The sequence below is a fragment of the Sturnus vulgaris genome, chromosome 21 (genome assembly GCF_052056855.1).
Source record: "Sturnus vulgaris isolate bStuVul1 chromosome 21, bStuVul1.hap1, whole genome shotgun sequence".
Taxonomy (NCBI): Eukaryota; Metazoa; Chordata; class Aves; order Passeriformes; family Sturnidae; genus Sturnus; species Sturnus vulgaris.
Window position 1 is genome coordinate 4,910,606 of NC_142263.1, and position 12,166 is coordinate 4,922,771.

At 60.7% G+C, this 12,166-nt stretch overlaps 2 protein-coding genes across 3 annotated transcripts; both read left to right on the forward strand.

Annotated features, from left to right (window-relative positions):
- Positions 1-32: 32 nt before the first annotated feature.
- RILP (Rab interacting lysosomal protein) lies at positions 33-4,268 on the forward strand. 2 transcript variants are annotated; one of them, XM_088176850.1, is made up of 8 exons: positions 33-289; positions 821-944; positions 1,353-1,474; positions 1,646-1,837; positions 2,201-2,364; positions 2,475-2,597; positions 2,982-3,065; positions 3,350-4,268. In XM_088176850.1, the coding sequence occupies exons 1-8, from the start codon at positions 50-52 to the stop codon at positions 3,504-3,506; spliced, it is 1,206 nt and encodes a 401-aa protein (XP_088032976.1). In that variant the 5' UTR covers positions 33-49; the 3' UTR covers positions 3,507-4,268. The 2 variants fall into 2 exon arrangements, with proteins under 2 accessions (XP_088032976.1, XP_088032977.1); XM_088176851.1 differs by lacking the exon at positions 2,982-3,065.
- Positions 4,269-4,386: 118 nt separating this feature from the next.
- SCARF1 (scavenger receptor class F member 1) lies at positions 4,387-11,097 on the forward strand. Its single transcript, XM_088176849.1, has 11 exons — positions 4,387-5,170; positions 5,880-5,941; positions 6,220-6,321; positions 6,432-6,957; positions 7,381-7,599; positions 7,680-7,808; positions 7,913-8,016; positions 8,211-8,322; positions 8,400-8,524; positions 8,661-8,798; positions 9,107-11,097. Exons 1-11 carry the CDS (start codon positions 5,076-5,078, stop codon positions 10,111-10,113), a joined length of 2,619 nt encoding a protein of 872 aa, XP_088032975.1. The 5' UTR covers positions 4,387-5,075; the 3' UTR covers positions 10,114-11,097.
- The last annotated feature ends 1,069 nt before the right edge of the window (positions 11,098-12,166 follow it).

Here is a 12,166-nt window from a genome sequence, read left to right on the forward strand (position 1 = left end):
CCCGGACGGGGCGGGCCGGGCCGGGCGGAGCGTGCGCGGGCACGGGGCGATGGCGGAGCCGCTGTGGCGAACGCCGCCGGGCCGGCTGGCCCCGCCGCACGTCTATCGCATGGCGGGGGCGCTGGGCGCCGAGCTGCGCCGCCTCTCCGCCCGCTTCGGGCCCGACGCCGTGTCCGGGCTGGTGCCGCCCGTGGTGCGGCTGCTGGAGCTGCTCGAGGCGCTGGTGGCCCCGGCGGGCGCGGAGGGGGAGGCGGCGGCGGCGGCGCCGCTCGGGCCGCAGGAGGCGGAGGTGAGCGGGGAGCGAGCGGGGACCTGCGCCGGTGGCGCCGAGCCACGCGTGTCCCCGCAGGAGTGGCCCTGGGGACGGCGCCCAGCAGGCTGTTCGCTTTTCCCGGGGGATGGGGCTGACACGGGTGTCCCACATTTTGTGTGACGGCTCCGACCCCGCTGTTCCCTTTCCCCAGGGCACGGATCTGACCCCGCAGCCCTGCATCCCCTGGGACAGCTCTGATGTGGCTGTGCCCTTCTCCCGGGGGATGGCTTCCCTGCTGTCTCCCATCCCCTGGGACAGTTCTAATCTCGCTATCTCTGTCCTCTGGTATGGATGTGACCCGGCTGTCCCCCCATCCCTTGGGATAGCTCCCACCTGTCTGGCCCAGCTGTCCCCCTTTCCGGCGTGGTGGCACTGACCCCGCTGCTTCCCGTCCCCTGGGACGGCTCTGACCTGGCTGTCACCGTCCCCTGGAGCAGCGCTGAGCTGGCTGTCCTGGCTGTCATTGCCCGCCGGGGGTGGCTCTGACCCGGCTGTCCCCATCCCCAGGACCCGGAGCAGAGGCTGTGGGAGGCTGAGCGCCGGGAGCGAGCCCTGCACGGCCGCCTGGCCTGCCTGGAGGAGCAGAACCGCCAGCTCCTGGGGCAGCTTGCCGAGAGCCAGTCCCAGGAAGGTGGGTTTGGGGTCCCCTGATGCCACAGGGTGTCCCTGTGGAGTGGCAGGCTGGGTGCAGGGCTGAACCTGTTCTGCTGCAGCCTGGAATGCTGCTCTCCTTTCCCTCACCTTGGAGAGCTGTCGCAGCAGGGAGAACAGGCATTACCTTGTTCTGCAAATCACAGGGATCCCAAACCTCCAGAGCACCTCAAAAGCCCTCAGGAGGGTGGTAGAGGCAGGCACAGTGTGGGCTGCTGTGCCAACACAAGGATGTGTCAGGAATGGTTTAAAACTCTCAGTTCCCTTCTTTTCACTGTTCCCACTGTGAGATTACCAGGAACAAGTCAGACTTTGCGGGAGCACTGAGGAACTTTGTGGGTTTGGGGAGTCCCTGGGGACTCACTCCTCTCCGCTGGTCTGGTCTCAGACAGCACAGCACGGAAGGAGCGGGAGGTGATGCTGCGGCTGAAGGAGGTGGTGGACAGGCAGAGGGATGAGCTGCGTGCCCAGGCCCACGAGATCGTCTGCAAGAGCCGGGACACGGAGGCGGTGAGGGCGGGGGAGCTCAGGGGTGTGGTGTGCCAAGGGCCCGGGGACCTGCTTTCATGTCACATCCCCTCGCCCGGGGCTGTCACAGCTGCTGAGCCTGCTGGGACAGGTGGCACTGATGTCCCTGGGTGGGGACACTGCCTCACCTTTGGCTGCCCTTGGGCCCTCCAGCTGCAGGAACAGCTCCATCGCTTCATGGCCATGAACGAGGAGCTGAGGCACAAGGTGGCCGTGGTGCAGGCCCAGCTCAAGAGTGCTCTGGAGCACAAGTCAGACCTGGAGGCTGCCATGCTGCAAAGCCAGAGGGAAACGAGCAGGAGGAGCAGGACAGGCCTGGAGAGCCGGCGGCCAGAGCCTGGGGTGGTGAGTCTGAGCTGTTGGGCATCACCAGCACTGACCCTGCATTCCCAGCCTGCTGTGGGGCTTTTGGCACACCCAGACTTGGCTACTGAAGGAAAACTGAAAAAAAAAAACCCACAGCTGAAAACTGAGCAGTGTGGTGTCTGCAATGCCAGCAACACCTTCTCTGTGAAAGCTGTTAAGGGTGGAGCAAGATGAGGTGACAGGAGTTAAAACTGGATGGGACACACAGGATGAGGGGAGTTGGCCACGTGTGGTGATGGGCTGAGATGGGGACATTCCTGGGACTTTTCCATTTTTGCCTGCATGTGTGCCCAGCCTTTGGGTGGGGGTTTTGAGGTCTCTGCTTGCCTGCTGACTCTCCAGGAGAGAGCTCCGTCACCCTCAGAGGAGCAGGAGCGCCAGGATGGGGAGAGGAGCCCTGCTCACTGCTGCTTCTCCAAGGAAGAGCTGCAGCAGATCCTGCAAGAGAGGAATGAGCTCAAGACCAACCTGTTCTTGGTACAGGAGGAGCTGGCCTATTACCAGAGGTGAGTCCTGTCCCTGCAGCCACCCCTGGCCCATCAGAGGCTGCTCCCACCACAGTCAGGGCAGAATCTTCCCCAGGCTCTTGGTTAACCAGCTGCCTGCTTTTTGCCAGGGAGCTGCTGAACGAGGAGAGAATTCCCAGCTTCTTCTTGGACGCAATGAAGTCAAATATCAAAAAACAGAGGAAAAAAATCAGAGCCAAAATGCTGGGAACAACAGAGGAGTCAGCGAGCAGGTGAGTCAGGCTGGGTGCTGGGATCCTCCCGTGCAGGGTGGGTGCTGGCTGGCCTGCTCCAGTGTTTCCATGTGTGTGATGCCCTGGATCTGAGCTTCCTCAAGCTCAGAGCTGCCTCCTCCCTCCAGAGATCAAAGGTTTGATGTCTGCAATTGATGAGTTGCTCTGGCATAGCTGTGCCACAGGGACTGGGCTTCCTGCTGCAATTCATGTGTCCCTGTCACCAGTCAGGCATGGCCTGGCCAAATGCCACTTGTCTCTGTGGGCATGTGACAAAAGGGAGGTGAGGTGGTGGCACTGGGAGCTCTGGACAAACTCTAGGGTGGCTCCAGCACTTGCTGCTGTGGCTCAGTGCAGGTTTACCCCCATTTCTTTGTGCTGCAGTGAAGAAGAGGAGGGCTCCTGGCTCCCAAGTCATGGCACAGACTGTGTGGATGCTCAGCCTCCAGAATCCAAAATTAGGAGCTTGTAAGTTTGCTCCTGGGCTGGTAGGGAGGTTCTGCCAGTGGAGAAGTTTGGGGCTTAGCTGGTACCTGGCACCTGTAGAGCTTGGATATGATGGGAACAGGCTGGTGCAGGGCTGGCAAAACAGGGGTTGCTCTTTTAGGGGGATCTACCTTGTCCTGGATGTCACACGCTCCCAGGGCCTGCAGTGGGGCTGTGTTCTGCTGCCACTACCACAGAGGGAGGTTGGGGTTCCACATCCTGGGGGTGTTCTTCTCCCCCATAGCCCTTATCTGCTCTCTCTGCAGTTTTGGGTTGTGGTATCAGGGCAGCAGCAAAGATCCCCCCACATCCAGCTGCTCTGGAACCTGGGAAATCATCGACTCACTGGACACCCAGGTGGAGCCAGAGGGAGAGAGCAAGGCAGGGTCCAGCTCCCCTGACAGAGCCGTGGCACCACTCTGACCCCACAGGAACAGGAGCAGGATCTGTCCTCACAGCAGAATTTCCTGGATCCTCTTCTTCCAGTGGCTTCAAGAGCAGCACAACAGCCCTGGCACTTTCCCATGCTGAGGTGGTGACAAAGCCACAGCGTGGGCAGGTTCCTGCAAACCCACTGGGACACTTGGATGTGGGCTGCCAGCCTGGCATGGGACAGTTCAGCACCTCTGGGCATCTCTGCCCACCAGCCACCCTTTCACTGTGCCCACAGAGGGGCCTTCAGAGCTGTGCCCCCTCCCCACTGCTCCCTGCTTGCAGCTCAGCATGGTGGGGCTCTGCACCCTCTTCCTGCTCCACACCCCAAAAGGGATCTTCCCATCCCCTGGTGGCTCTTTGCAAACCCCTCTGCTCACAGCCCAGGATTCCACTGCCTCGTCCCGCTCTGTGGGGATGTTTTACCTCACCCTTTTCTGTCTGTCCCTCCCCAATCCCTGCAATGTGAAGGTCCAGTTGGGGTCACCACACGGCTGGGAGGGGCTGAGCACACTGCACTGGGTGTCCGGGTGCTCCCGTGGCTGGGAGCCATCAGGATCAGCACCACCGGGGCCACTCCTGCACTTTTCAGGCATGGGGTGAATCAGTTTTGTACTGGGACCTCTTCCTGCCACCTTTGGGACCTGGCAGACTGGAACAGTCCTTGTGTTCATGGGGGCGAGTTGGTCCCCTCAGATCAGGTACTTTCTACCTTTAATTTGGAAATAAATCAATCTCTTGTTTCTCCTCTGAGGTTCTGGCTGCAGCCTGTGCTCTCTGCTTGGGAAGGGCTGGGCGATGCTCCCGGGTTTCCCTCACCCTTCTCCTAATGCCTGTGCCCCCTGAGCCGCTTGTGGTGGGTCAGCTGTGATGGGGAGGAGGCTCCAGGGGGGTGATCCCACAGTGCTGGCCATGGAAGAGTTAATTCTTGCATGGCCAAGGGGAGCACTGTGCTTCCAACCCAGAGCCCCCCCTCCGGCTGAGCTGGCCTTGGGTAGGAAAAAGGTGTTTCCTGTGCATCTGCTGACACAAAGCTCCTGGGGACACTGCGAGGTGGGACAGTGGCCAGCAGCCCTTCAAAGGCCAACATAGGTCAGGCTGTGTTGCCATGGGGACCCCTCCTCTGAGCCCCTGCCAGGGGCTGGCAGTGCCGTGGGGTGGCTCATGGGGTTTGAGGCAGGGGGTGGCACCGGACACCTTGTTTGGGTTGGGGGAATGTTGGCTAAAGCAGCTTTGGGGGTGATGGAGGATTGCCCGGGGGGAGTGGGTTGGCACAGGTGAGATGTTCTGAAGATATCCAGCCCCTGTGTGGATGTGTTGAGCCCTGGGTGTCCCTTTCTGGAAGCCAGGGCCAAAAATAGCCGAGGCAGGAGCAGCATTCCCTGCTCCCTCTCCCCGCCGCACCCCTGACGTCTGGATCGGGCGCCTCCTCCCGCGTTTCCTCAGGAAAAACCCAAGGCTGGAGGGAGGAAGAGGCTGCACCACGGGTGGGACGGGACAGAGGGACACCAGCGTGGGGCTGGGGAGCCACCAGGACTGGGGCCCTGGTGCCCTGCTGGAATGGAGAGCGCCCGGCCCATCCTCTGCCTCCAGCTGTGGCTGTGGGTGCAGAGCTCTGCCCAGGAGCTCGACCCTGAGGGCAGGAATGTCTGCAGGTAGGTGCCACGGGGGTCCCCACTTGTGCCACTCCGTCTCTGGGCCTCTCAGCAGCCCCAGAGGGTTTTTGTCCATCCCTCCTTCCATAGACAGAGATGTGCAGCCTGGCACGGGGCGGGTGCAGAGACTGGGGTGGTGCTGGGGAGGGTGTTTGGGGCATGTCTGGGCATTTGGGGCATCAATCCCTTCTCCAGGGTTTATTTCTCATTCACCCTCTGAGCACAGGCAGTGGGGCAATATGGGAAAACTCATCGTGGGGAAACATCGGTGTAGCAAACCCCAAAGAGCTTTGGGAGCTGATGTCCCCTGAATTTGTTGCCGCGTTGCCTCTCCCGTTGTCTCCCATCAACGGTGACACCTTTCACAGCCTTCGCTTCGGTGCCTCATTTCTGCACCGCTGGCAAAGCTTTGAGCCTCTCCCAGGGCATGGGACACCCGGCAGAGCTCCATGGGGACATTCCCAGCACTTGGGGCAGGCCAGCCCCGCCGCCCACTTGGGCTGCAGCCTCCTAAATTTCCTTCTATTTTTCTGGTTTCCTTCCGGAGCGTTGCCCTGGGGGCCGCGCCGCCTTCTCAGCACTGGGGCAAAGATTGCTTCGCCTTGGCCGAGGCCATGGGGTTACCCTGGTCCCCCGGTCCTGACTGACACCTCCCAGTCCTGACTGACACCTCCCGGTCCCGGCTGACACCCCCCGGTCTCTCCCGCAGGTTCCCAGCCGGCCCCGCGTGTTGTCCCGGGTGGAAGCAGGACGGGAGGGAGTGCACGGTCGGTGAGTGATGGATAGGGATGAATCCCAGAGCGTGATCCCTACACTCATCCAGGAGGATCCTCTGAGTGTTGGGGGAAGCCCTGCAGCTCCGTTTGAGTGGGGTCCTGCCCCGTGGGGACCCCCAGCTGCTGCTGGTGCTGCAGCTGAGCCGGAGGGATGGAGCGGGGACAGGGACGGTGTTTTCCCTGGGAATGCTGTCCTGGTGGGAGAGTGGCAGGTGCCGTGTGAGCCCAGTTTGGGGGGACAGAGAGTGCTGAGTGCCTTTCCTGCCACGACAGCCGTGTGCGAGGGGGAGGACGCCTGCAGGGAGGGCGAGGTGTGCGTGAAACCCGGGCTGTGCCGCTGCAAACCCGGCTTCTTCGGAGCAGACTGCAGCTCCCGTGAGTGCCTCCCCCGCTCTCAGCCCCTGCCATCCCCCTTTAAAGCCATCTGGATGCTCGGAGGGCTGCCGGCCTTCTCCCCATCCTGCCTGTGTCCTTTCCCCTCGCAGGCTGCCCCGAGCAGTACTGGGGCCACGACTGCAAGCGGAGCTGCCCGTGCCACCCCAACGGGCGCTGCGACCCCGAGAGCGGCCACTGCACCTGCGACCCCAACCACTGGGGAGGGCTGTGCCAGTTCCCCTGCCAGTGCGGCCCCCACGGCCGCTGTGACCCCCTGAGCGGCGCCTGCCACTGCGAGCCGGGCTGGTGGGCACCCAACTGCAGGAAGCAATGCCAGTGCAACCCCTCCACCTCCCACTGCGACCCCCTGAGCGGGCTGTGCCGCTGCCTGTCGGGCTGGTGGGGCAGGAGGTGCAGCTTCAAGTGCTCCTGCAACGTCTCGCCCTGCGCGCAGGAGACGGGCAAGTGCGAGTGCCTGGCTGGCTACTGGGGACCGGCGTGCCAGCGGCGCTGCGACTGCGGGCACGGCTCCTGCAGTCCCGTCACTGGCCACTGCACCTGCGAGTCTGGCTACCAGGGCAGGAGCTGCCGGGACCCCTGTCCGGCAGGGAAATACGGATCTCAGTGCGTGCACAGGTGAGATGGGGAGCAGGAAGGGGCTGCAGTCAGCTCTCGGGGAAGGCACTGCGCCTGTGTCTGTCCCTTTGGATGGGCAGAGAGACCCGTCCTGGGGGTTTGAGCATTTCAGGTTGGATGCAGCATCAGCGTTGCCCCAAAAGTAACACATTGCCAGTAGAAACTGTCACCCTAAGATGTGGTCGTCCTTAGTCCCGCTCCCCGTAGTGATAAAGCAGCAGCTCCCAACTCAGAATATTCTATAATGCTTCCCTCCCACCCTCTTGCTGCCACAGAGCATTAGGCACCACTGTGTATTTCCCCTTGGTCCAAAATGATGCTCAGTGATTTTGTGGGGCGAAACCTGCATTTTGTGGGGTGAAAACAGCTTTTTAGGGGAACAAGGGCGGGCGTTGTGACCTCAGTGCCTCTCTGCCCACGCAGCTGTGGGAGCTGCAAGCGCAGCCAGCCCTGCTCGCCCGTGGATGGTTTCTGCCTGGCCTGCCAGCCCGGCTGGAACGGGACCCTCTGCAAGGATCCCTGTGCTCCTGGGTTCCATGGCGAGGGCTGTCTCCAGCTGTGTCCCCGCTGCCAGCATGGGGAGCCCTGTGACCCCCAGACCGGGTTCTGTCTGCGCTGTGATCCTGGCTGGACGGGTCCCAGGTATGCCCAGGGTTAGGCCACTGCTGCCTCAGGTGTCCCTGCTCTGGGGTGCAGTCACTGATGCTTTGCTGTTTTGGCAGCTGCAACAGCTCCTGCCCCGTGGGCACCTTCGGTGATGGCTGCCAGTTCCTCTGTCCCGAGTGTGTTTCAGGAAGCTGTGACCCCGTGACAGGAGTTTGCATCTGCCAGGCAGGCTACTGGGGAGACAGGTAATGCTGGGGAGCCAGGAAAATGCTGGGATAATGCTGGAGTGGGGCTTGGCTGGAGCCTTGCTCTCTCCGGGGGCATTTCCCTCCTTTCCTCTCTCTTCCAGCTGCAATGACACCTGTCCTGAGGGGTATTTTGGAGTGAATTGTTCCTCACCGTGCCAGTGCTCCCGGGGGACCTGCGACCCTGTGCAGGGTGACTGTGTGCTGAGTAAGATTAACATCACATTTCCTCCTTGACACTGGGCAAGGGACGGTCACATCCTCACTGGGGAAGGTGCTGGGATGCACCCTGGTGCCTCCTGGCCCTACCAGGAGTTGTCAGCTCCTGCTCTCTCCATGCAGGGCTGTTCTGCAGGCGTCACAGCCACAGGACATGCCAGGCTCAACCCATCTCCTCCACAGGTTTGAAGGACCACGGAGCCCTTGCAGCTGCCATCCTTGTCCCTCTCCTGCTGCTGCTGCTCTGTGTTGTCTGCTGCTGCTGTGGTGCTGGTTCAGCAGATGCCAGAGACAGGTATTTTTTCATATTTTTCAGCCTTTGACACAAAACCCCATCTCCTGTGTCCCTTGATGTCCACCTCTTCTCTGCAGGGCGGCTGTGCCTGACGATGATGTGGTGGCCAGGATGAAGCACCACGTGCAGGGGGTGCTGGCCAACCTCAGCGCTCTCGTGCCCTGCTTTAACCTGGGAGCCTCAAAACTTCCCAAAGTCACAGGTAAGCAAAGCAGAGCTGCCGACAGCACTTCCAGAAGTGCTGCATTCTCTGCACTCTCTGCGGGGAAGCCTGAAACCCCTCTCCCCCCGACCACCCTGGGGTGCTCAAGTTCAGCTGGGTGTCTTTTCCTCCCCAGTTTCCCATCACGACATGGAAATCCCCTACAACCCCAGCTTCATCGAGCCCCCATCTTCTGCGTGGGTTTCAGACAGCTCCTTCTCCTCCTTTGACACGGACAACGAGGGACCCGAGTACTCCGTCCCTCCCAGAGAAGGTGACGCCCATGGCTGCTCCTCCTCCTCCTCTCTGATCACCTCTGGCCCGCCGGGATCAATCCTGGCCGTCCCGGGGAGCTGTGCTTGCCACAGACAGTGTTTATTTCCTTGTCCTTGTTTTCCTGTCTGCAGGGCTGTGTTTGGCCGTGTGCGATGGGACGTGCCCAGTGGGGCAACCCCATTTCACAAACTCCTCCTTGGGAAACGATCCCAGGGACAATCCTATTGCATCAGCTCCTGTCCCATTTTCCTCAGTTATGTCCCCGGGCAGGGTGACAGCTGTAACACGTGTCACCTTGTCCCACAGGCATCCCGCTGCTGGGTGGGGCTGAGTTGCAGGATGGAGCACCCCGCCCTGGCCAGGCGCTCCCGGACCCGTCCGCCTTCGACTCCGAGGATGTCTCGCAGCCCTTCGCCATCCCCCGCACCTCCAGCATCGCTAAGGCCAAGCGGCCCTCTGTGTCCTTCGCCGAGGGGACAAAGTTCGGGGCGGCCGAGACGCCCAGCCCCAGCAGGAAGCCCAAGGCGCCTTGGGGCCCGTCCAGGCTGACCCCACCGCCCGGGGATGCGGCGGCCGAGCCCCCCGGCGAGCGCCCGGCCAGCGACTGCTACGAGAACCCCGAGCCCCTCAGCAAAGGGGACGAAAGCCACCGGCCATCGCCTCGGGCCACCCCGGGGGGACGGCGCAGGGTGGTGTCCAGCACCAGGCATGTGGCTCAGAGAGTGGAGGCGCTGGAAGCAGCTGCGAAAGCCGGCAGCTGGGAGGCGAAGGGGAGGGAACCCGATGTCACCACCATCTACATGGTGGTGGGAACGGCCGGGGAGGATCCCAAGGCGGAGGGGACTGGCGAGGGTCCGGTCCAAGCTGTGCTGAAGCGTCTGGGCAGCTTGCAGAAGGGCAAGTGGGCTGCGAAGGAGGAGCCCAAAGTGAGGAGGAGCATGGAGGCCATCCAGAAACCTCCTCGGCGGGCCCTGGCACAGCGCAGGGACTCGGAGAACAGCTGCAAGCAGAGGGAGAGTGTGCCCGGAGCTCCTGCCGAGTCAGCCCCTGGCAAGCCCCAGCATACCGCTGCAAAGAGACTGTCCCTCCTCCTTGCGTCTCTCTCGTCAAAAAACACCGGTGCTCAGGACGGGGCCAGTGAATCCGTAGGTGCTACAGAGAAGGGCAAAAGCCCGGAGTTAATTGGCAGCCTGGAAAGGAAAGGACATGCTGCGGCAGAGGAAGAACCAAAATACGAGAATGTGGCCAGCAGCGGGGCTGATTCGCCCTCCGGTCCCGGCAAAGAGCTGCTGGCCACCCCTCCGGCCACCTGAGCCACCCCCGCCCGGCTGGGGCCGGGGAGCCACGGGAGCCACGGGGCTCCTCCAACCCCAGCCTGGGGGAGCCGAGCTGTGAACTGGAGCTATGAAGATCGAGCCTTCCTGGGGATCCCCTCCCTTTCCTCCGAGCCGTGCGGCTGCTCTGGAGCCTCGCTGAGGCCGCAGCGGGGACAGCCTGTGAGGCTGTGGTGCTTGAGGGATGTTTTCTTCTCCTCCCTGCCCCACCAGCCCCATTTGTGTCTGCACAGCCCCGGGGGACAGCGATGCTCTGGATGCTGTGGTGGCGTGCTTAAGTCCCTGGGGACGTACCCAATGCAGGGCTGCTGAATGCTCAGCTAGGAAATGCGTGCACAAAATCCAGTCTCACCCCATGGGTTTTCACCTTTCCCTGTCCCAATTCCAGTGATGCAGCTCGGAGCCTCTTGCTGTAAAGGTGCTTCTCGCTGAAGGGGATTATTTTGTGGAGCTGGGCTGGGATGATGGGCTGTCACAAGCAGTTTCAGAGAAAATTAATTTTAGCTGCTTATCTCAAAGGGTATCTGGGTCTATGGGGGTTTATCTGTGTGGCTCTGGCTTCTGTGGCAAGCCCTGGCTGTCTTTGCTTCCATGTGGAAAAGCTCATGGCAGGACACAGGGTGTAGTGACAGCCTTTTAGACTCCACACAGTTCCAAGCTGCAGTTGTGCAAACGTGGCAGCTGGGCAGTGACCATCAACCTGTGCACCTGGCACCGTGCTGATAAGGCTGGAAGTTGCCTGGAAAATGGGATTTCCATGGGTGCCCTAAGCTCCTTCCACCTCCCACGCCTCGTTCCTGCTGTAAAGGCGGTTGAGATGCCAAAGAAGATTTGCAGAGTGATCTGGGTTTAGATGTATCTATGTAATAGAAGGTTTTTGTGTATTTTTTCTGTTGTTCTGCATGTGTGAAAGCCTAGGAACGAAAATTAAATGCCCTACAGGAGATGGGTTTCCCAGCCACACTTTGAGTCGAAGATACAACCAGGAATATTCTCCAGAGTGTGGAAACTGTCAGCAGCCCTAGGCTTTCCATTTGGGGTTTTAAAAAAAATGTTCTGGCTCTGTTGAATTCCGAATTGTCACTCACTGAGCTGAGCCCTGCGCAGAGCCCAAGACTGGAGTGCATGAGGAATGTGAGTGGGCTGTGAGTGTCCAGAGCTCCTCTGCTGCAGCCTGCACCTCACACATCAAGTGCAGCGCTCCACATGAATCCTTCTGGTCTGGGGTTTGGGATTCAGGGTTTAGGGTGTTTCAGAAAACACTGTGGGTTTTGCTTTTTCCCTTTTGCTTTTCACGGGTGCTTCTCCACAGCACAAGGCACTAAATCCCCACAGTCTGACGTGGCTGAAGCTTCCAGTTTTGCAGCCAGCACGAAGTACCCTTTCCTGCAGTGGAATCATCTGCTGCTGGGATTATAACACCAAATACTCTGGCATCCAAATAAAACTGCTCATCCTGGCAGGACTGGAGCAGCAGCCTGTTCTGCACAGGCTTGCTTTTGTTTTGACACCGTTTTATGACAGCGGCAGGGACAGTCCCACATTTGATTTATAAGCAGCCATTTTTTCCCTAATGGGGTGGATATTTTGAGCCTGTGAGCTGAGCAGTGCTGTGCCAGAAGTGAACATCACGTGCGCCAGTTCACTCTGAGTGCAGCGTGTAAATAGCTGACAACAACCTGACAGCCTTCACGACCCGCTCAAACCAGCGCCTGGTTTGAGAAAACGCTGCTGCTGGGAGAATCTTGTGTGTCCATGGAGCCAGGATGTTCCCCCTGCCTGAAGATGAAGCATCTCGGCGGTGAAAGGGAAAGGAGCTGCAGATTTCCAGCGTGTGGCTGCCCATGCACACTCCTGCAGCCTGGCTGCGCTGGTGTCTGCTTGCTGGGGATGCTTCCGTCGGGGTTTAGCTCTGGATGTGAGAGGTCTGCAAGGCAGAGCTGGCGGGTGAAGGAGGGGGGAATCTCTTCCCGTGCTGGATCTCTGACTTTGCAAAGCTGCTGCAGTGTTTGGAAGGCAGGCAGTGGGAAGG